Source organism: Monodon monoceros, unplaced genomic scaffold (genome assembly GCF_005190385.1).
Source record: "Monodon monoceros isolate NGI ecotype Baffin Bay Population unplaced genomic scaffold, NGI_Narwhal_1 Super_Scaffold_6, whole genome shotgun sequence".
NCBI lineage: Eukaryota > Metazoa > Chordata > Mammalia > Artiodactyla > Monodontidae > Monodon > Monodon monoceros.
In genome coordinates this window covers 39,293,614-39,316,611 of record NW_021703783.1, presented here as the reverse complement: position 1 = coordinate 39,316,611, position 22,998 = coordinate 39,293,614, and the positions used below count along the sequence as shown (strand labels likewise).

Below are 22,998 nucleotides of genomic sequence, written 5' to 3'. Positions count from 1 at the left end.
GCACTGGGTTCCTCCTCCCCTGCTATGCCCCTTAGCTGATCTGTTTGGAGGATCAGTTGATTCAAGCTGTGAAGAATCACACACATCTGAAAAGTTCTGTCACAGCCACTGTCTCGTCTCCAAATATCCTCTGGCCCCCCAGATGTAGACACATGTAGACATGAGGAGATAATAAGGCTCTTCCCCCATGGAACTCATACTTCAGCTGGGAAAACAGAGAGGTAAGCAAGTCATGCCAAGCCTGGAGATGTTCAGAGATGTGCTACATGACTTAGAACAATTCCTTCCATTTAGGGAAGCCTCACAAAGTTGGTGACATTTGACCTTAGACCTCAAAGGATGGATCCTCAGGTAGGAAGAGCTCAGTAAGCAAAGGTCTCAAGTGTGAGAAAAGTCGCAGAGGGACAACAGTACAAGTGGCAGGGAACCAGGAGGACTGAAGGGTGGGGGCGCAGTGAATGTAGAAGCTAGAAGGTCAGGACCACACTATGGCTTTCATGAGCCCTAGGCACTTGTGCCTTCATTAAAAAAGTGGTAAAGAGTATGTTTTACAACTGCATTGATATAACAACGAATATAATCCAGGATGATTGTATTCTGATTTTAAAAGAAACTGAAACATTTTTGTGGGCCTAAAAAGTATTGTGGGAGCTTCCCTGGTGGCGCAGTGGTTGAGAGTCCACCTACCGATGCAGGGGGGACACGGGTTCGTGCCCCGGTCCGGGAAGATCCCACATGCCGCAGAGCAGCTGGGCCCGTGAGCCATGGCCGCTGAGCCTGCGCGTCCGGAGCCTGTGCTCCGCAATGGGTGAGGCCACAACAGTGAGAGGCCCGTGTACCGCAAAAAAAAAAAAAAAAAAAAAAGTATTGTGGGCCTCAGGCACTGTACCTGCTGTGCTTACTGGGTTAGTCGGCCCTGTAGAACAGTGGCTTGGGGCCCAACTGAAAAGACTTTGAATGCCATGCTAATAAGTCCAGTAAATCCTAGGGAGCCTTAGTCCTTAACTCCAATCTTAGCCCTACTCTTGGTTGCATTCAACATCCAAACATTTACCAGGCACTGTTTGTTTGCTATGTATCCTAATATCGCTCATACTCTCTATAGCATCACTCAAGAGCTCTCCAGCCCAATCTCACGTTGCATGCCCAACTGAGGAGCCCTGCTGTGGTGCTCAGTTTCCTCACCCCAACCACACAGCAGCAGAGCATCTCGCAAGGGCGGTCAGCTAAGGGTAACCCACGGGGACTGAGAGATGCAGCAGGTTTGGGGCTGAAGGGAGGACTAGGGAAGAGAGGTGCTCAAGAAGAGGGAGAGGGCACGAACAGGGAGGTGGGAGGACTCAAGAAACCAGCTTCTTGGCCTCCCCTTAGCCGAGGATAGCCTTGCCCTAACCCCACATCTGCACTATTAAAATCCACCCCTCTGACCATTCTCAGGCTAACCTAAAACCTTAAGTCCTGCTTTAAATCTTTTTTATTTATTTATTTATTTTTGGTTGCGTCGGGTCTTCGTTGCTGCGCGCAGACTTTCTCTAGTTGCGGAGAGCGGGGGCTACTCTTCGTTGTGGTGCGCGGGCTTCTCGTTGCAGTGGCTTCTCGTTGCAGAGCACGGGCTCTAGGCGTGCAGGCTTCAGGGGTTGTGATTCACGGGCTCAGTAGTTGTGACTCACAGGCTTAGTGGCTCGGCAGCATGTGGGATCTTCCCAGACCAGGGCTCGAACCCGTGTCCCCTGCATCGGCAGGTGGATTTTTAACCACTGCGCCACCAGGGACGCCCAAGTCTTGTTTAAAATCTTGATGATAACTAGCCCTGTGTTACTATCTCCTGGCTCCAGGAACCTCTCTCCCCTTAGCACTGCGTGGCTCATCTCCTCTGGGGATCTATTTCCCACTTGAAGAGTATTGGCGCCATTGCCAAAAATAGATAAATGTCCCAGAATATATTCTTTTTTTTTTTTTTTTTTTTGCGGTACGTGGGCCTCTCACTGTTGTGGCCTCTCCCGCTGCAGAGCACAGGCTCCGGACGCGCAGGCTCAGCGGCCATGGCTCCACGGCATGTGGGATCTTCTCGGACCGGGGCACGAACCCGCTTCCCCTGCATCGGCAGGCGGACTCTCAACCACTGCGCCACCAGGGAAGCCCTATATTCTTATTTTTAATTACAAAAATAAGGGACTTCCCTGGCAGTCCAGCGGTTAAGACTCCTCACCTCCAGTGCAGGGGACACGGGTTAGATCCCTGGTCGGGGAGCTGAGATCCTGCAAGCCATGCGATATGGCCGAAAAATTACGAAAAACGAAAAAGTGAAATTGATCCTCACGACACTGCCATACCCATTGATTCATTCTCTAGAAGTAATAACTTCTAGAAAAGTAATAATTTCCAGGTATAAACCTTCTATACCCTTTTTCTATGAATATACATAATATATAAAGACACACACAGAGTACCATATTGTTTGAAACTTGATGTCTTCATTTAATATACCAAGGACATCTTTTCATGTCAGGTCATTTAAGTCTAACTCATTCTTTTTAAAAGCTGGATAGTATTGGGATTCCTTGGTGGTGAAACCCTGGTGGTTCAATCCCTGGTCCGGGGAGATCCCACATGCCGCACAGCAACAAAGCCTGTGCGCCACAACTACTGAGCCTGCGCTCTAGAGCCCGCGAGCCACAACTACGGAAGGCCGTGCTCCTAGAGCCCATGCTCCACAACAAGAGAAGCCACCGCAATGAGAAGCCCGCGTACTGCAACGAAGAGTAGACCCCGCTCACCGCAACTAGAGAAAGCCCACACACAGCAACGAAGACCCAATGCAACCAAAATTAAAACCAAATAAATAAATTTTTTTTTTAAAGCTGGGTAGTATTCCTTAATATGATTAAACCCAATTTCTCTAACCTTCCCCTATTGATGAATACTTGGGTTTTTCCCAATTTTGCAACAAACTTTATGACAAACTACACAAAGTTTGGTGACAGACTACACTAGAACCCACATCGTTGTACATTTATTTTTGTGCCCGTGTTTATTTCAAAAGGATACATTCCTCTTGGAAAATACGCAGTGCCTCAGAAAGAAAGCCAAAGCCCTCCTCTACACCTCACCCTAAGAGGAGGAAAAGAGTCTGACCAGCGTGGGAGATGAGGCTGGGTGTGTAGATTACTCAATGGCTTGGGAGCATTAAGTGCAATCCTAAACGTTTGGTTTTTAAGCAAATACAGATAAGGCTTCGCCAAGGGTGCAGCGATGGATGTGATATTGACCCTGCGCTCAAGGGCTCACTTTGGAGTCTGTGATGTGGAGGGGTAACCTTTAAGAGGCCCTTGAGCCTCCCCTTGGACCCCTGATCCTGGGGGCTAGAGCTGTCTCCCTATTTTCCAGAGGAGGCCACGGGGGGTGGGGGTGGGGGGGGCGGGTGGAGAATGACAAAGGAGGCCCGGATTCCCCAGCCGGCTCAACTCCCCCCCCCCCCCCCCCCGGGGTCTCCTTTGGGTTAGAATGTTGGGGGTGGGGCTGGAGAGGGAACCCTTAGTGCAATTCCCACCCATCACCCTCCCCACCCCCCTCACCCCACCCCCCGCAGCTCAAGGACCTGAAAAGGTGACCGTCTGTACAGAACTCCTTCCTCAGCCTTTTCCAGGCCTCTCCCACACCTGCAGGCTTGAAACTTGAATTCTGGAGTGTCTAGGCAACAAAAGCCCCCAGGTGAACTGACATACTTTCCTGCCTGCCTCCCCGTGGGCTTCTGGCTTCTCTCAGCCTAAGTCGCAGCTCCACCCACAGTCCTTGCTCTGGGACCTCCCAACCCAAAGTTCTCTACCCACCGCAAGGCCCGCGGCACCTCCCTCCGTCCCCCTCTCCTGACTCTGATGGCCAGAGCTTCTCATCTCCTGCAGGACACTCCTGCCCTGCTCTCTACCCTCATAGCACGCAGACTAGCTCCCTATCCTGAGGGCTCCCTCTTCTCACCGACGCTCTCCTTCTCTGGGAGCTCTCTTTTATCTGCTCTCCAGATGAGTCTCCCCAAACCTGTTTCCTAGTGAAGCAGGAGGGAAGAGGGCAGAGCACAACCTTTGAAAGAATGACATAGCCCAGAGGACACGACATAAACTTATTAGAACCAAATGGGTCCAAGACGGCAGACAAGTCGACCTCCACTAGACCTTGAGCCTCAGGATACGTTCATTGTAACACATCAAGCTAAATGACACACCCACAGGTGCCATGACAGTTCCAAGACCAACCCTAAGGATCAAAAAGTGGGCGGTGGCCCAATTCCTGGAAATGCCCGCCCCTTCCTAAATAGTTGGAATACTCCTCCTACTCATTAGCCTATGAAATTACCCACTCCTATAAAAACTGACAACCCCATACTCTGGGGCCTTTCTCGCCTTCTGAGAAGGCCCACGCTCTGTCTGTGGAGTGTGTTTCTCTCTAAATAAATCCACTTCTTACCTATCACTTTATCTCTCACTGAATCCTTTCTGCAATAAGACATCAAGAACCTGAGCTTCATTAAGTCCTGAAACCAGGTGTGTGATCTCAGTTGGCAGACTGTGGGTTTTGGCCGGGTTCGAGGCCCAGCCGCGTAGGTTCAAGTCCCAACCCGTGGTGCACAGTTTCACTAGTACCCTCTTCCATCAGAATTCTCTCCACTGCAGCTACTCTGCTTTTGTCTCCTTGCATCTACACCACTGTCTGCGTCCTGGGGGCACGTGCCATTTCCCTCTTTGCTGTCTCTTCTTTCTTCTTGCTCTCCTTGCACACTTCTCTCCTCCAGCCCCCCATGCCTCCAGCCCCTGGTGCACAGGGTAGGTCTCTGCACTGACAGTGCCCCCGAGGGCAGTGAGACGGTGGCAGGCTACGAGCAAGTGGAGCATCCCAAGGGAAATGCCAGTCCTGGCTCTCCATCTAATTTCTTTTTTTTAATATATTTTTTAACATCTTTATTGGAGTATAATTGCTTTACAATGGTGTGTTAGTTTCTGCTGTATAACAAAGTGAATCAGTTATACATATACATATGTTCGCATATCTCTTCTCTCTTGCGTGTCTCCCTCCCACCCTCCCTATCCCACCCCTCCAGGCGGTCACAAAGCACCGAGCTGATCTCACTGTGCTGTTCCATCTTATTTCTGAAAAAGACTTAGTTGGATGCTTTTCAGCTGAAAGAGATTATTAATTCAGCCCTGACCTTGTTCTGTCTTTGTTCATAGACAAATTCTTTTACTTAAAAAGAAACCTTTTCATTTGTGTTTCCATTATCACCTGTGATTTTCCCTGCCTTCCAACCAGCCCTGCCAGTTGACAGGAAGGTCAGCAAAGCTGCTGATAAGCGGAGATTAAAGAGGGCTTGGTTCGTGGCAAGGGGGCAGTGGTCTACTTGCTAGCAACATGCTGCGCTTGCTGGTGTTCACCACGCTGGTCCTTCATGGTAAGTGGGTCATCTGGCTGGAGTTCTGTAGGAGGGAGATTGAGCAGGAGGGTTGGAAAGCTTTCCTTAAGCCCAGGTCTGCTCTCTATCCCAGGATGGGAAGGAGACCCTGCCTGTGAGTCTAGCGAAAACTTTATTCTCCTGGAGCCCATGATAGAAAAGGTCGGGGGCCTCTGCTTGAAAGGCCCCTGAGCCATGAAGCAGAGAGAAGCCTCTTCCAGAGCCCTGGGCTTCCCCACCAACCCCACTGACAGGAAGACATCCTCAGCGGGCATCTGGTGGCATGTGCACTGCTGTCCCTGCCCCCTGGAGAATCCCGCCAAAGCGCTGTGTGTGGGAGGGGGAGGGGGGGGTCGGGGGGGGGGGGTAGGGAGCGGGGAGTCACCTCAGGCCAAGGGGTGACCCTAAGCAAGGCTGAGACCATGGGGAACCTCTGGGGCCTGGCACGGCAATGTGAGATGGGTCCTTGTAACATGCCAAAGTTCTGGGGACACGTAGGGGAAGCAGAAAAGCAGAAGGCACTTAGACTTATCTGCTTTCAAAAGGGGCTCAGAGAACTCACAGCCGGGCCCCTCATTTGCTAGGGAGGAACTGTGAGTTTGCAGACAAAGCACAACTGCCACCCGCCCTCCCGCCCTGAGCTGACCCCATGCTTAGTCATCACTCACTTTTCTTCTGCCCCACAAAGGACATAGTGCCCAGGACTTTCCAGAAACCAACGCCCGCGTAGTTGGAGGGACTGAGGCCCAGAGGCATTCTTGGCCCTCTCAGGTGGGTGTTCTTTCACAGCCCCAGACTGCCAACGAAATAAGAGTTGCCCGTGTCCTGATATGCAATATTATGTATGTTTGTGTATATCCTTATCAACAGGAAGCTCTCCAACCGCCTGGATTCTAGCTTTAAAAGATGAATGGGACGAGGCTTAGGAATTTTTTTCTAAGTGCAAAAGGCTTGGAGGAAAGGATTTAAACACCAACCACACTCACTCTCCCAGGCATATACCCAAACACAAACCACATTTACACTCCCAGCAATACCTCTTGTGCCACACTAGCAAGACTGTGTGCCAGACCCACACCTCAGACTCTACACACCTTCACACATACACACACACACACACACACACACACACCACTCCACGCAATTCGTGTCACACCTGCAAACACACCTCTGCCCCCGAATGGAGCACGTTGCTCATTTGGCTATTTAAAGAGTTTCCACTTTCAAAATAGGGCAGCTAGGCTGTGATTTAAGCAATTCTAAAAGTGTAAAAGTGGCAAATTCACTGGTGAATAGCCATACTTTGAGAGAAATCACTGCGATTGGAATTAAATTCAATTTACAGAAGTTTGTGCCCCAATTTTCAGGGGTAGAGCTATTGTGTGATATGAGGCAATGAAGGAGGAGGCATGAGCTGATAAAAATGAATACTCCGGTGGTGTTTCTAAGTATCTGCTGGGGTGAGGGGACAGGGTGTATCTTCAAAACTTCGGAGGGGAGTTCTGGGGACCTAAGTTTGTGGCTTAGGTGATGGAGCAATTCCATGGCTACATTTCCTTCCCAAGAGGGAATGGAGGTAGAAGGACCTGGGTTCCTGGCCCTTTGCAATAATATAGGGTAACGATGCTGAATGCACTGTGTGTGTATGTCTTTACTCCCCCTTCCATGTACACAGCAAACATCACCAAACGACGGAACACTCTTTTCTGCTGGTCCCAGGGGCATCTACACGCCCCTTCTCACCACTACTCCAGGTAGCCCCAATAGCAAAAGGTCAAATGAAAACAATTCGCCATCTCTAGCCCAGAAAGTTGGAGGATGTTTTGAGGTATGGCAGGAGTTTAAGGAGGTAACACATGGCTGGGGTCAATGCCTTTCAAGAATCACCAACCTATCCCTCTTTTCTTCTCTCCCCACCTAGATTTCCCTCCAGTACCAGTCTGGAGGTTCCTGGTTTCACATCTGTGGAGGGACCCTCATCAGACGGAACTGGGTGATGACAGCTGCTCACTGTGTGGACAAGTGAGAAAAACAAAGACCAGCTTTTCTGAGCCCCTGGGAGGGGAAGAGTCTCGTCCTTCTGGAGGAATATGTATGTTTGACTGCTCAGGGCAAGACTTTAAGGAGGTGTTGGGCGGCCTGCGGGGAGATAGTAGGATATAATGGAAAGTACAAACTATAATGTCAGGCAAACTCAGGTTCACCTCCTGTCCCAGCTTCTTCTAGCTATGTGAACGTGGATGGCTTACTTAGCTCTCCAAGCTCTCCCTCCCTTATCTCTACCTACTTTGTAGAATTATTGTGAGAATTAGGTAGGTAAATATTTAAGTGCCTAGTCAACGCCTGACTGGTAACCATTTTTTCATGTTTATCGTGAGCAGTGGTTCTTAAATTTGAGCATGGATCAGAATCACCTGCAGGGTGCGGATTGCTGGGCCCAGCCCAGTAGAGTTTCTGATAGGAAGGTCCAGGTTGAGGCCTGATAATCTGCATTTCTAACAAGTTTCCAGGTTATATTGATGCTGCTGGTACAGGGACCATGCTTTAAGAACTACTGGTCTAGGACTTCCAGTGGTTAAGGCTCCATGCTTCCAATGCAGGGGGCACGCGTTCAATCCCTGGTCGGGGGGTTACTAAGATCCCGCGTGCCATGTGGTGTGGCCAAAAAAATTTTAAAAACAAAAGAACTACTGCTACTGGTCTAGAAGTTTATATGTCCCTCGAAATCCCTCTATGGGCTGAGAGCCATTATTTCATTTATGCTCACCACACCTCTCCCAAGTTATGAGATATTCAGCCTCTGATGTTTAGCTTAGTAAATTGGGAACGTGAAGTTGATGGTAGTTTTTGTCACTTCCACAGGTTACCAAATTGGGGATGAGAGGGTTGGTTACTTCCTCATCTTCCAGGGTTTTCCATCCTTCCACTGCCTGGGCCAGATAAGATGGATTCCTGTCCTAAAGATGAGATGTAAGATGGCTTCCCAACTTTTCTCTAAGGGGGGAAAAAGAAGGATCACTCAGGGCTTCCCTCTCTCCCTCCAGACAAATGAGCTTCCGTGTGGTGGTTGGAGACCACAACCTGAGCCAGAACGATGGCACCGAGCAGTACGTGAGCGTGCAGAGGATCAAGGTGCATCCCCACTGGAACAGCAATAATGTGGCTGCAGGGTAGGGGCAAGGCGGGGCTGACCTGGGGCTGGGAGGTGGAGGGCTGACTGGCCAGCCATGGGGTCTTGGCTTCCTTCCCATTCATCCAGGAGGACTCTGAGAATTAAGATGTTGGAGGACTTGAGAATGTTTGAAGATCTTTGGGGATTTGTTTGATCTACGCTGGTTTGCGTGATTGGATCCCCTGAATCTCCTCTGCAGAGTTTAATGTTCCTGTTTTTATTGTTAGTTATTATTCATTTTATGGAATAGACTCCATCAGCAAAAGTAGATTTCTTAAAATGAATCTCACAATGAGAAAACTCCTGTAAGACTGAGCTGTAAACTTTTGGAAAGGAAGTAGTTAAGATGGTAGCCAATTCTATAGCGTGGGTTCAAGTAATTCGGATATTTCTGCAGAGCATTTGACATCTTTCTCCTCTGAGAACTCTTCTCTGCTACGAAGATTAAAGCACTCTGCTCCTTTCCAGAGTCCCCATTCACAACTGAAAGAAGCGAGCTCCACTCCCCCCTGGGTTGCAGACCAGAGCTAGGCGACAATGCTGAGACCTCACCAGCAGGGGCTGCTGTTAAACGTAGAATATCCTACAATCCAAATGCGTAGTTCCTCAAATTTGAGTCGTGGAGAGTCAGTCCCCTCCTTCTTCGAAGTCATTGGTTTCCAATTCCATGGGCACACAAGGCTTAGGGAGGGCTTGTCCCTATGCTGACTTAAAGGAAGGCCTGGTCCTGCAAGCGAGCGGTCTCCTTTCCTCCCGCAGCTATGACATCGCCCTGCTGCGCCTGGCCCAGAATGTTACCCTCAACAGCTATGTCCAGCTGGGTGTTCTGCCAAAGGAGGGAACCATCCTGACTAACAACAGCCCCTGCTACATCACAGGTTGGGGCAGGACCATGAGTAAGTCGCCTACATTGGCACCATCCACCACATGGATCTTGATTAGGTAGCTGAGCTTCTGGGGCACTTTTTCTGTGGTCCTAGGTGTTCAGAGCCAAAGACCAGGAACCAGAGATAAAATAACTGGTTCATGAAATCAAGCTAAGAACAAGCCATGGAATAGTCAAGTCAGAAATTCTCAGATTCTTATAACCAAAAAAAAAAAAAAAAAAAAAGATAGACACCTTACCTCAGAGAGTATTTTGTTACCAGCCTCTCATTTTATACATAAGGAAACTGAGGCCCAAAGAAATTAAAGACCTTAAAAAAAAAAAAAAAAGAAAGAAATTAAAGACCTTGTTCAAGATCACATGACCAGGGAATTCCCTGGTGGTCCAGCGGTTAAGACTCTGCGCTCCCATTGCAGGGGGCCAGGTTCGATCCCTAGTCAGGGAACATAGATCGGGCACGGCACAACTAAGAGCCTGTATGCTGCAACTAAAAGATACCGCATGCCGTAACTAAAAGATGCCTCATGCCGCAAAGAAGATCTCTCACACGGCAACAAAGATCCCGTGTGCTGCAAGTGAGACCCAGCACAGCCAAATAAATAATTTTTTTTTTTTTTTTTCTAGTACGCGGGCCTCTCACTGTTGTGGCCTCTCCCGTTGCGGAGCACAGGCTCCGGACGCACAGGCTCAGCGGCCATGGCTCACGGGCCCAGCCGCTCTGCAGCATGTGGGATCTTCCCGGACCGGGGCACGAACCCGTGTCCCCTGCATCGGCAGGCGGACTCTCAGCCACTGCGCCACCAGGGAAGCCCAATAAATAAATATTAAAAAAAAAAAAATCACATGACTAGTTAGTAACTAGTTAGCTGGGGCCAGAAGGCAGGTATCCTGGCTTCCGCCTTGGTGGTCATGACACCATCGTGCTGCCTTCATAGACAGTCTATAGGCTGTGGGCTGGAGTGAATGAGCCAGGGGTGGCTGCAGGTCCAGAGGAGTCGAGGCAGAGGAGGCCTCAGCTTCTTCTGGTCAATCATGGGAAGATTTCTGGAAGGAAAAGTCATTAGATGACATGGAAAGGTGGGAGAGGCTATGAGCAGAGATAGTTAACAAGGGTAGAGACAGCAGGCCTGGCACAGAAGGCTGTCAGCCATCAGACAGGATCTGAGCTCTGGAGGGGAGGCAAGGCCTTGCTGGGAGCAGCCAGTCTACTGGGGAAACCTGGGGCTGAGAGAGACACATGCTTCTAATCCAGCTCTGCTCCCAGTTCACTCAATGTCATTGTAGTTCAATTTCCTGATCTATATATAACATGAAAGGATTGTTGTAAGTATCCAAAGAAGTAATTCATGTGCAAAGGCTTTGAAAAGTCAAAAAATGCAGATAGGGCTTCCCTGGTGGCTCAGTGGTTGAGAGTCCGCCTGCCAAATCACGGGACACGGGTTCGTGCCCCGGTCCGGGAGGATCCCACATGCCGCAGAGCGGCTGGGCCCGTGAGCCGTGGCCAATGAGCCTGCACGTCCGGAGCCTGTGCTCTGCAACGGGAGAGGCCACGACAGTTGAGAGGCCCACGTACGCAAAAAAAAAAAAAAAATTGCAGATAAAGGAAAGCTCTTAAGAAATGGAAACAAGGGTGCATAGTCCCAGTTCTGCTTCACAGGGTTTACAGTGTAAGGAGGGAGCAGGACAGATAAGTTATTAACAAATAAGACCATTCTAGTTACTTAATTTAGGTATCCATGAGATGAAAAAAAAAAAAGGCAGGCGTAGGATTAGTGGTTTGGAACCTGGGAACAGTAGTCAAGGATGACTCCTTAAAGGAAGGTACCTGTAGCTTTTATATAAAGAGAGACAAAAGGAGGATCTATGACATGCAATGGGCAGAGAAAAGGAACTTGCCCTGACCTCAGCTTTCATCAGAGCTTGGGAAGGTTTAGCCGGGTGTGGAAGGTTTTTTTTCCCTGGATAGCATCTGGGGCTGACCTCCAATGCTGTGTGTCCTGTTCAGCCAATGGGCAGCTGGCCCAGACCCTGCAGCAGGCTTACCTGCCCACCGTGGACTACGCCACCTGCTCCAGCTCCTCTTACTGGGGCTCCACCGTGAAGAATACCATGGTGTGCGCTGGAGGAGACGGAGTTCACTCTGGATGCCAGGTGAACACAGGCAGGAAGTGTCAGAAGTCTCACCCCAGGTCCCTCCCCTCTCTGTTTCCCATCCCCCACCTTTTACTCACCTATTTCACACCTACTCACACCCCTATGTACAGACTAAACTTTGTATTCTAGCATCTGAAGGAGAATGATTCTGTGCTACTATGTCTATATTCACAGAATCTCCAAGTTTAAAGGAACCTTAAAATTCATCTTGCCTGTTGCCCTCTCCCACCTCAAAAGTTTGTGTGTTGGTATATGTGAGTGTTCTTTAGAAGTTATTTGTGCCCCAGATTTTTTTTTTTAATAAATTTTTTTTTTTTTTTTTGGCTGTGTTGGGTCTTTGTTGCTATGTGTGGGCTTTCTCTAGTTGCAGCGAGTGGAGGCTACTCTTCTCGTAGTGCATGGGCTTCTCTTGTTGCGGAACACAGGCGCTAGGCGCGCGGGCTTCAGTAGTTGTGGCTCGCGGGCTTAGTTGCTCTGCGGCATGTGGGATCTTCCCGGACCAGGGCTCGAACCTGTGTCCTCTGCATTGGCAGGCGGATTGTTAACCACTGCACCACCAGGGAAGCCCCTGTGCTCTAGATTTTTAATGGCTGCCATGGGGCTAGGCCTGGAGTGGTGGTTGTAACTGTGTATAAGTTAGCTCCCCTCCCATCAACCCCAATTTTTCTTATAGCTCTTCCACCACCACCCTTTTGACCCACTATTATTGACAGCAGAATGTATACAGGTGAATATGGTAGGGGAAAGTGCACAAAATAGTTTTATAATAGTATATATATAAATCATCTTCTATTTAGACAAGATCGATCACCAATGCACCATCTTACAGATTTCTTTTTTTTTTTTTAATTTTTATTGGCGTATAGTTGATTTACAATGTGTTAGTTTCAGGTGTACAGCAAAGTGAATCAGTTATACATATACATTTATCCACTCTTTTGTTTTAGATTCTTTTCCCGTATAAGCCATTACAGGGTACTGAGTAGAGTTCCCGGTGCTATACAGCAAGTTCTTATTAGTTATCTATTTGATATATAGCAGTGTGTATATGTCAATCCCAATCTCCCAATTTATCCCTCCCCCACCCTTATCCTCTGGTGACCATAAGTTTGCAGATTTCTTAATGCAGCTCAACAAATAGTCTTGATCATCTGCTAAATACTAGGCACTGTGTTTGATTCGTCTTTGTATGAAAGATACGAAAGATACAAAGATAAATATAAACACAGTGGAGTTCAAAAGATAGGTACTTATCTCTGCCTGCTGGTGTCGGAAAAGACTTGCCTTCCCTGAGAAACTAGAGCCTGCACTGAGTCATAAAGCTTAAATAGGAGAAAGCCAGGCAAAAAAAGAGGAAAAGATATTCAGAGAGAGGGAACATGAAGAAAGGCATGGCCCAAGAACCTAGAACACATAGAGAATTATAGGGCATTCCCTACCGTTAGAGCAGAGGTCAGGGCCCACAGCCTCCAAGCCCAGCTTGCTGCCTGTTTTTACGTGGTCCATGAGCTAAGAATGTTTTTCACATTTTTTAATGGTTGGGAACAAATTAAGAAAGGAATAATATGTCATGGCGCATGAAAAATATAAAATTTCAGTGTTCTTTAAAAAAAACTTTTATTGGAATACAGCCTTACTTGTTCATTACATATTGTTTATGGCTGCTTTCACGGAGTTGAACAGTTGCAAGAGAGACTGGTCTGCAAAGCCTGAGATATTTACTCTTTGGCTCTTTACAGAAAAAGTTTGCTGACCTCTGGGCTAGAACATAAACTATTACCATACTAGGGAATGTCAGGAGATGACACTGGAGACAGGTAGGAGCCACACGACTTAGGCCTTCAAATGTCATGCTTGGGGGACATGAACCTTTATCTTAGGCACTGGGAAACCACTGAAGAGTTCTAAACCGGAGAACAGCATGATCAGATTTGCCTTTTAGAAGCACTCTCTGATGACAAGGTAAGCATGTTTTTTGGGGGTTTTTTTGCCGTACGCGGGCCTCTCACTGCTGTGGCCTCTCCCGTTGCGGAGCACAGGCTCCGGACGCGCAGGCTCAGCAGCCATGGCTCACGAGCCCAGCCGCTCCGTAGCACGTGGGATCTTCCCAAACTGGGACACGAACCCGTGTCCCCTGCATCGGCAGGCGGACCCCCAACCACCGCGCCACCAGGGAAGCCCTAAGCGTGTTTTTGAAGAGAGCAAAATTAGCAGGGGGACGGCTTAGGAGACTCTTGCAATTATCTAGGCAAGAAATCTGAGGGCCCGAATTAGGGCAGTGGAGAGGAGGAAGGAGGACCAAGAATGACTTCCAGGCATCTGATTTAAGTGATTTGGGGGAGGTGTTTGTTGCCTCTATGAGACAATATTTATAGGATTTAGGAGGGAAGGTTGAGTCTGACAAGTTGAGTCTGAGATCCCAGTGGGACATTCAGTTATAGTTAACTGGTAAGAAACTATATATAAAGAGAGTGGAGCCTGAAGGAGAAAGCTAGGCTAGAGATAAGCTTAACGGGAAATGAGATCCCTCAAAGTCCCCCACCCCCCATCCCCACCTCCCCCAGGGAAAAGTGGGAGAATGAGGGAAAAAAAAAAAAAAAAAAACAGTGAGCTGGGGGGAAGAACAGTGATAACATAAATATTTGAGTGCTTCAGAGATAGTTGGAGGACAAAGAACCCGTAAGGATCTAAAAAAGAGATAAGAGAAAAGCATAGTAAATAAAGGTTTCACAAAATCTCAGGAAATTCTGATACATCATCACATAGTATGCATTGCAGCCAGGAGCCATGGCGGATAACTGAAAGTGGCTACTTCCACAGTTGGCGGGTCACTGGTAACTACAGCTAGAACAGTTTCAGTGGAGTGGTGAGGGCAGAAGCTTGATTGAAGGGTAAGGAATGAAGAGGCAACACTGGGTCATTTGTAGAGATGTGGATGGACCTAGAGTCTGTCATACAGGGTGAAGTAAGTCAGAAAGAGAAAAACAAATATCGTATATTAACACATATATGTGGAATCTAGAAAAATGGTACAGATGAACCTATTTGCAGAGGAGGAATAGAGACGCAGACGTGTGGACATGGGGCAGGGGGCAGGGAAGGGGCGGGTGGGATGAATTGGTAGATTAGGTTTGACATAAATGCACTACCCTGTGTAAAATAGATAGCTAGTGGGAACCTGCTCTATAGCACAGGGAGCTCAACCCAGTGCTCTGTGATGACCTAGATGGGTGGGATGGGGGGGGAGGGAGGTCCAAGAGGGAGGGATATATGTATACATATAGCTGATTCACTTCGTTGTACAGCAGAAACTAACTCATCATTGTAAAGCAATTATACTCCAATTTAAAAGAAAGAAAGAAACATAGCAAAGAACATAGAATACTCTTTCGAGAATCTTGGATGAAAGTGAGGAATTTTACAAGTCTGGTAGCTTTAAGGAGGATGACAGTCATGGAGGGGGTGGATCTTTTAAGAGGGAAGAAAATTAAGTGTGTTTCTGGGCAGAGAGGAAAGGATCCTGTAGAGTTGGAGAGAGGGAAAAAATGGATGACACAAGATCCCGGAGGAGAAGGAAGAGATGAACCAAGAGCACAGGTGGAGCTGGCCTTGAACAGAAGAGGGACACAAAAATGTGCATGGACATGAAAGAGAATGCAGGCTGGGTAGCTGGAAGTTGGCAGGTGTTCTGCAATCTTGCTTCTATTTACTCATGAACCAGGAGTCAGATTAAATGCTGAAAATGAAGGGACAAGGGTTGTTTGTGTCTGGACTGATTAAGGTGAATGGGTTTAGAAAGACTGGCCTCCATGATGTTACTGATATAGGCTGAGGTTGGAGACCATGCAATAATCATAATGGATATATGATTCACTCCATTCAAAGATCTAGTTGTAGGGAATGGATTAATCCAGGGCTGGGTTTTCATGCATTATTGGGACATAAAGACAAGACTGTAGATCAAATGCAAGCTCTAAGCTAGGTGGAGAAGGAGGCTGGTAGGCTGGCTGAAATAGTAGAATCAAAGATTAAAGGGTTTTTTGTGTGTTTGTTTTAAAGATTTTTTTTTTTTTTTTGATGTGGACCATTTTTAAAGTCGTCACTGAGTTTGTTACAATATTGCTTTTGTTTTATGTTTTGGCCCTTTGGCCGCAGGGCATGTGAGGTCCTGGCTCCCCAACAAGGGATCGAACCCACACCCCTGCCCCCGCACTGGAAGACTAAGTCCCAACCACTGGACCACCAGGGAAGTCCCTAAAGGGTTTTTTTTTGTGAGCATTTAGAACTACGGAAGTAAGGTGAGCAACTCATCCCAATTTTCCCAGGACTTCCCCAGTGTCAAATGAAAACAAAACAAAACCGCACAGCCTAAAAGTTGAGAGTTATGTTTTATTCAGTGATCTTACTAAGGACTATAGCCCGGGAGACAGCCTCTCAGACAGCTCTGAGCAACTGTTCCAAAGAGGTAAGGGAAGGAGCCAGGATATATTAGAGTTTTTGCTGAAAAAAAAACATGGAGACAACCATCAAATATTACTGCTAATAACAAGAAACAGACATTTCAAGTGAATGATTTTAGTGTTTTTCTGTGTATGGGAAGATGCAAGAGTCTGGGCTTACAGAAATCATTCCTTTGATATGTATCGTAACTACCTAGGGCCAGTATCATTTTTCTCCATCCTGAAATCCCCTCAGGATGTAGAAGGTGGCTGCAGTGGCTGGTGGCTTGATGGCGGGCAACATTCATTGTTTCCCAGAATGGAAGGCAAAATTCTTTGTTTACTGACATGGCAGGCAACTTTTTTTTGTCCACACCAGTGTCAAAACTTAAAAGTCCTATATCCTGGGAACCCTATCTGCAAGTTGGGGCAAAAAAAAAAAAAAAAAGATGAACACATAAGTCAAGCTCTTATAGGTCCTCACCAGCCACCTTCACCTATAACCTCTTAAGGTTTAACCTTTCAGAGTTTAATTCACTTTCCTCTGCTCTCTCTCAAGGCCTTGAACTCTGAAAAACTAGAGTACTTTTCTCCTTGCTGCCACTCCAGATAGGCAATTCTCTGAAGCGATTGTGTCGCCAGGTCTCTTCCCACTGGAATTTCCCAAATATTGTGTCTTTGTTTTCTGGGCTTTCAGATTTCTGGGTCCCAGCCCTTTTCCTCAGAGTGGATTCACTAAGCCCCTCTCACCTCAATCCACCGTCTCCCACCGAGCTCTTTCCCAGCTCTTCCTTCTGCCCTAATATCCTTAGCCACACCCCCCATCGCTACAGTCTTTGTTTCTTTTCAGGTCAATTAGCTTAAGAAAATCGTATGATATACAATTCAATTACCTTCCATTCCTCTAGCTTAGAAATACTATCAAACCCCTATTAGAATTTGAGTGGAAGATATTTAAACTGTTTTGTTTTGTATTGAGCACAATAGTCTAAAGGAAGCATCTTCTTTTCCTAAACATAGTTGGGATGGGGTACAGCTATTTCCTTTTTAAAAGAGTTATCCGCAATTTGAACTTTTGGTCTCTTTCCCTAGTTCTTCTTTTTTTAAGTTTTAATTTTTATTGAAGCTATGTGTATTAAACTGCTTAAGGTGGCCAATAAAACGATGAGGCCTAATAGTGGGAAAGAACAGTCATAGTGTTCCTTCTACCACCTCAAGCTCTCCCTCCCTAGAGAGGACCACTTTCAACTCTTCAGCTGATTTCTTTCAGTGTCTACTTCCACCTCTCTAAAAGCATATACTTATATTGCCACTTAATTTTTCAGCTCAGGCATTATGTAAGATGTGCAACCTCTCTTCCTTTTACACATATATACTTGCCCCCAGCATGAACTTTTCTATCTGCACCCACAACCTCCCCAAATAATTTTGGTTAAATTAACATTTAGTATTTATTATGATTATGTAAAATGCTATTCCCTGCATAATTTTGTTTTCCCTGGGGTTAATAATTGTCTTTTCAAATTTGCATAATGTATACTCAATTTATCACCAGTTTAGCCCCAAACTCTCCACTAATTTATAAGTGACCTATTTTATCTTCTCTTGTTCTGTATCTTGGTATGGGTCTATCTGCATTCATTTTGAGGGACACTTAGTGGGTTTCTTCATTCTGGAAACTCCAGATCTTTGCTTCTGAAAATGTTTATTTATTGATCATTTCCTCCCCTCCATTTTTATTTTCTCTTTCTAGAATTTCCATTATTCACACATCTACCTCCTAAATTGGTCCTCTTATTTTCATATTTTCTCTCTCTATATTTTGTCCGCTTTATCTCCTAACCCAGTCTTTCATTTCTACTATCATAATTTCCAAAGGCTCTTTTTGTTTTCTGAATGCTCTAATAGCTTGCTGTTCTTGTATCATGGATGCAATATTAATCATAGTTTTGTTGTTTATATTCTTCTCCCTGCATAATCTTGGTTGCCTTCATTTTTTATTTCTTTCTCTTTGTTTTGATCTTTATTTATTTATTTTTTTAAATAAGGAGGTTTTAAATTTTTATTTATTTTTTTTAAAATTTATTTTATTTTTGCCTGCATTGGGTCTTTGTTGCTGCGCGAGGGCTTTCTCTAGTTGCCGTGAGCGGGGGCTACTCTTTGTTGCGGTGCGCGGGCTTCTCATAGCAGTGGCTTCTCTTGTGGAGCACGGGCTCTAGGCGTGCGGGCTTTGGTAGTTGTGGCTCAGGGGCTCTAGAGCGCAGGCTGAGTAGTTGTGGCACACGGGTTTAGTTGCACTGCGGCATGTGGGATCTTCCTGGACCAGGGCTCGAACATGTGTCCCCTGCATTGGCAGGCGATCCTTAACCACTGCGCCACCAGGGAAGCCCCTTTATCTTTATAATTGAGGCTTTCTTCAGATGTTTGGTCATCCTTGATCATATGCTCTTATTTCAGAGTCGGACAGTGAAGAGCTGATAGGTAGCTCTGAGCCTTAGGTGGTGTTCATCTATAGTGAACTGCTTTGTCAGGGGATCTGGCTAGGCCATTTCATTGGGGGACTTCCAATGTTAGTATCTTTAGATCTTCCCTCTTGAGCTGGTCAGATTCTCCAAAGAAATATCTTCCAAGTAAGGAAGTAAGTAAGTAAGGAAACGAGCGTCAAGGTCACAGTCTGTAAACTCCGGTTTGTCTGATTCTAAGCCCGAGCACGTAACCACTACCCAATACATCCCTTTCTCTTCTCTTTACGCCAGTTTAGTTTAACATGTTTTGACTACCTACCCTGTGTCTAAAGGCTAAGTCTAATTAGACCCGTTGGTCTGAATGCTGGGGATAAATAAATCATTAGAACAACTTATTCCCCTCACGCCAGGTTCAATTTAAGTCAGTAACAGCTATTGAAGCCTAAGATGTTCAAAGTTCTATGCTAGCATCGTGGAGAGGAAAATATCAGTAAGATGCAGTTCCTGTCTCAAGAAGCTCACAGATAAGCGTGGGAGACAGAAACAAATTATGAAACCAAAACACAAGGCAGAACATGACATGAGTGCTACAAAAGAAAGGAAGAAGTGCTATGGTCGTTTAGAAAGGAAGAGGAGGTTCATCTTGATTGAGGGGATATGAAGGAAGTGGGGATCTTAATTGGAGCTTTTAAACAGTACAGGATTGTACAAACAGAGATGGGGGTGGGTGGGTGTAAGCAGAAACAAAGGCCCAAAGATCAAAAGATCTGGAGTTTTAGGACACTGCTTCTCCTCTCCACAGGGTGATTCTGGAGGTCCCCTTCATTGCTTGGTGAATGGCCGGTACACTGTCCACGGTGTGACCAGCTTCGTGTCCAGCCTGGGCTGTAATGTCTCCAGGAAGCCCACAGTCTTCACTCGGGTCTCTGCTTACATCTCTTGGATAAATAACGTGAGTCCTCTCAAATGATGGTTTGAAATAGGGTTACCTGGAGACCCAAGCACTGGCTGGGTTGGGGAGCAAAAGTTAAGCAGGGGAAGCCATCCTCTTCCTCACCGCATTCAAATGTTTACTCCTTTCCCTTCCTCCATAGTGTACTTTCGCTCGATAACGTTGCCGTCCTGAGTTCCACTTCACACACCCACTAAGAATGCTTCACTGTATTGTTTACTGCTTAGGGTAAGGTGGGTGGTGGCAACAGCAGATCTGAACCAGGTACATATCAGTGCTGTCCAAAGTCAAAGCCAAGGGGAAAATGGCTTCCCTCTCCTGGGCGAGGGAAGAGGCACTAACCTTCTCCTCCACCAGTTCTTACCCTTTGCCAAGAGGTTTTACCACCTTAAACAATGCTTGAGGGTTAGGTGAGACTATACCTACACTGACCTGGTGGTAGAGCCTCACAGCTATCCCACCTATACCCTCCAGTCTTCAAACACATTCTGGAGTCTTGTGGCATGAACCTTGACTCACAACCGGTTCAAGGTCTGCCCTTGACACTAAGCCTTGAGTATGTGCCTATAACATTGAATTGTCCTGACACAGCTGAGAACTACTTCCTGCCCCCCCCCCGCCCCCATAAACCCAGTACAGGGCCATGCTCAGCTGGGAGCCTTGAAGGGAAAAGAAAGGAGGTGCGCAGAAGTTACTGACTGGATATAACCGGTTTTTCGTTCAGGTCACTGCCAACAACTGAACATTTTCTTGTGTCCAACGGCCTTCCCAAGATGATTCCTAGATCCACAGCAGGACTTGAGGCCATCCAGGAAAAACCATTCTAACAGACTACTGAGCCAGATGCAGAAATGCAAATAAAATTGAATATATATATTACCCTGTGTCTTTTTTTTTTTTGCAGTACGCGGGCCTCTCACTGTTGTGGCCTCTCCCATTGCGGAGCACAGGCTCCGGACGCACAGGCTCAGCAGCCATGGCTCACGGGCCCAGCCGCCCCACGGCATGTGGGATCTTCCCGGACTGGGGCACAAACCCATGTCCCCTACATCAGCAGGCGGACTCCCAACCACTGCGCCACCAGGGAAGCCCCCTGTGTCTTTTTATTTGTAATTAAGCCCTCTAGTGGAAATGCAGTTATAGGGCCTGAGTTGGATTTCACCACATTTCTGGGCTCGTTCTTCCATTTGCTGCCATCTCTATCAGTTCACAAACTAAGCCAAGTGAGAGTGGTCTTACATTGTCCTTTTTGGATTATGTTAGGACCTACTCATCCATTAATCTGCCCATCTGTCCCTCCTCCCAAACATATTTGCTATATTCAAAGGCACAGAGGGCTTTAAAATGTTCCTAAGTGACGAAATGTGCCCTGACTCTCCCAAGTAGACTGTAGGCTTGTCCTTCTTTTGTTTCTCCCTTCAGTGCCTAGAACAGTGCTCACCCCAAGGTTCTGAGTCATGGCAACTACAAGGATATATTAAAGATAGGAGTACCGGATTAGGTAAGTAGGTCAGATGCCAGCAGACAACGTAAGTGACAAATTAGAAAGGAGACAGAGAGGAAAGAATAGAAAAAAGGAGAAAAGAAGATAAGGAACAAAGAAAGGAAAGGGTTGAGGGGAAAATAAAATGTGGTCTCAAACTAAGTATGAGTCAGCACTTCAAGGCTGGACAAAAATAAGCAACCAGATCCGGGGTTCTATAAACCACAGAGAACTGGGAAGCTGATAATTCTGTCCTATCCTGGCCAGGGCTCAGTCTGTTAGAGTGGCCTGTGATAGAGTGAAGAGGGAACTGAAAGGAGAAGGCTAAGAGGGTGAAAAGTAGCTTTTCATAGCGATCACTGAGGACCAGACAAGAGGTACCGGGAGAGTTAACATTACAGCAGGAGAAACTGGCTAAGACCAGTCTTGCAATTTATAGGCTGCTGTGTCAGCAGAGGCCTCTAGAACAGTGTATACACCAAAAGAAGCTGGGCTAGACAGGACACCTTTATTCCCAACTCACTTCTGCCACTGAGGAACTGGGTAACCTTGGGCAAGTCACCAACCCTTTCTGTTACTCGGTTTCCCTACCTAGTTAACTTCTAAAGATGTTTCCTGCTCTAATAATACTATATGATTTGGTGACGACCAATTTCAGTTCCCAAGGGATTGGCACTGAAGACGATTTCTTAGGAAGCGGTGGCTGGGCTGCACTGCTGAGGATTGCTGACAGGGACCCAGGTGTCAGCCTCCTTCTGCTAGTGACACACCTGTTGCCATCGCCATCTCTCCTCAGTGTTCCCACAGCACCACGGTCCTCCCACTTGCCCCCACTCCTCCCCACCCAACGTGAAGTCCTTCCATTTTCCTCACTTTGCCTCTTCTAGACCATCCCCACAGCTAGCGTTATAACGGAATAAACCCTAATGACCTATTACCTGAAATGTTTGTATCCATTTCTAGAAATGAATTAAGCACATAACATTATAAACATCTGATTAACAACCTACCTCAACGTCCAGACATTAAGCATCTTGAAGTCAGGGATCACATTTTATTTATTTATTTATTTATTTGCGGTACGTGGTCCTCTCACTGTTGTGGCCTCTCCCGTTGCGGAGCACAGGCTCCGGACGCGCAGGCTCAGCGGCCATGGCTCACGGGCCCAGCCGCTCCGCGGCATGTGGGATCTTCCCAGACCAGGGCACGAACCCGTGTCCCCTGCATCGGCAGGCGGACTCCCAACCACTGCGCCACCAGGAAAGCCCAGGGATCACATTTTTAAAATTTATTCTTGGCTTCCCCAACACCCAGCAATGCCTGTCACATGGTTGACCCTGAGTGCAATATGCGTTTTTGGGGGAATGACCTGAAAAACAATAGCAGAGAAGGCCCTCCAATTTTGTCTCAGACCTCCAGCTTCCCTCGCCAGTCCTTAGGAAGTGTATTTTGTCCCTCTTCCTTTCTTTCGGGGAATTTTACTTGTACTATAAAATCCTTGAGTAAGCAGTTCCTCCAAACCCAGAGTCCTAATTTCCAGCTATCCCCTCAAACATGTCAGGGAGTTACTTTCTTTTCTTTTTCTTTCTTTTTTTTTTTTTTAAATGTGGTCCTCTCTGCATTAGAGATTAAGTTGAGGTTTTTTTAAAATTAATTAATTAATTTATTTTTGGCAGCTTTGGGTCTTCGTTGCTCTGTGCAGGCTTTCTCTAGTTGCGGCGAGCAGGGGCTACTCTTCGTTGCGGCGCGCAGGCTTCTCATTGCGGTGGCTTCTCTTGTTGTGGCGTGTGGGCTTCAGTAGTTGTGGCATGGGCTCAGTGGTTGTGGCGTATGGGCTTAGTTGCTCCGCGGCACGTGGGATCTTCCCGGATCATGGCTCGAACCCGTCCCCTGCGTTGGCAGTGGGATTCTTAACCACTGTGCCACCAGGGAAGTCCCAGGGAGTAACTCATTTGGAGACCTTCTACCTAGAGAAGAAACTGTTATAATCTGAGCAGTCCCACCCCA

The 22,998-nt window shown here is 47.0% G+C and overlaps 1 protein-coding gene across 1 annotated transcript; it reads left to right on the top strand.

Annotated features, from left to right (window-relative positions):
* Positions 1-5,320: 5,320 nt before the first annotated feature.
* Positions 5,321-20,385, top strand: CELA1 (chymotrypsin like elastase 1). The gene is made up of 8 exons (XM_029205653.1): positions 5,321-5,440; positions 6,129-6,211; positions 7,362-7,462; positions 8,485-8,610; positions 9,372-9,508; positions 11,504-11,649; positions 19,359-19,508; positions 20,233-20,385. Exons 1-8 carry the CDS (start codon positions 5,401-5,403, stop codon positions 20,248-20,250), a joined length of 801 nt encoding a protein of 266 aa, XP_029061486.1. The 5' UTR covers positions 5,321-5,400; the 3' UTR covers positions 20,251-20,385.
* Positions 20,386-22,998: the final 2,613 nt, after the last annotated feature.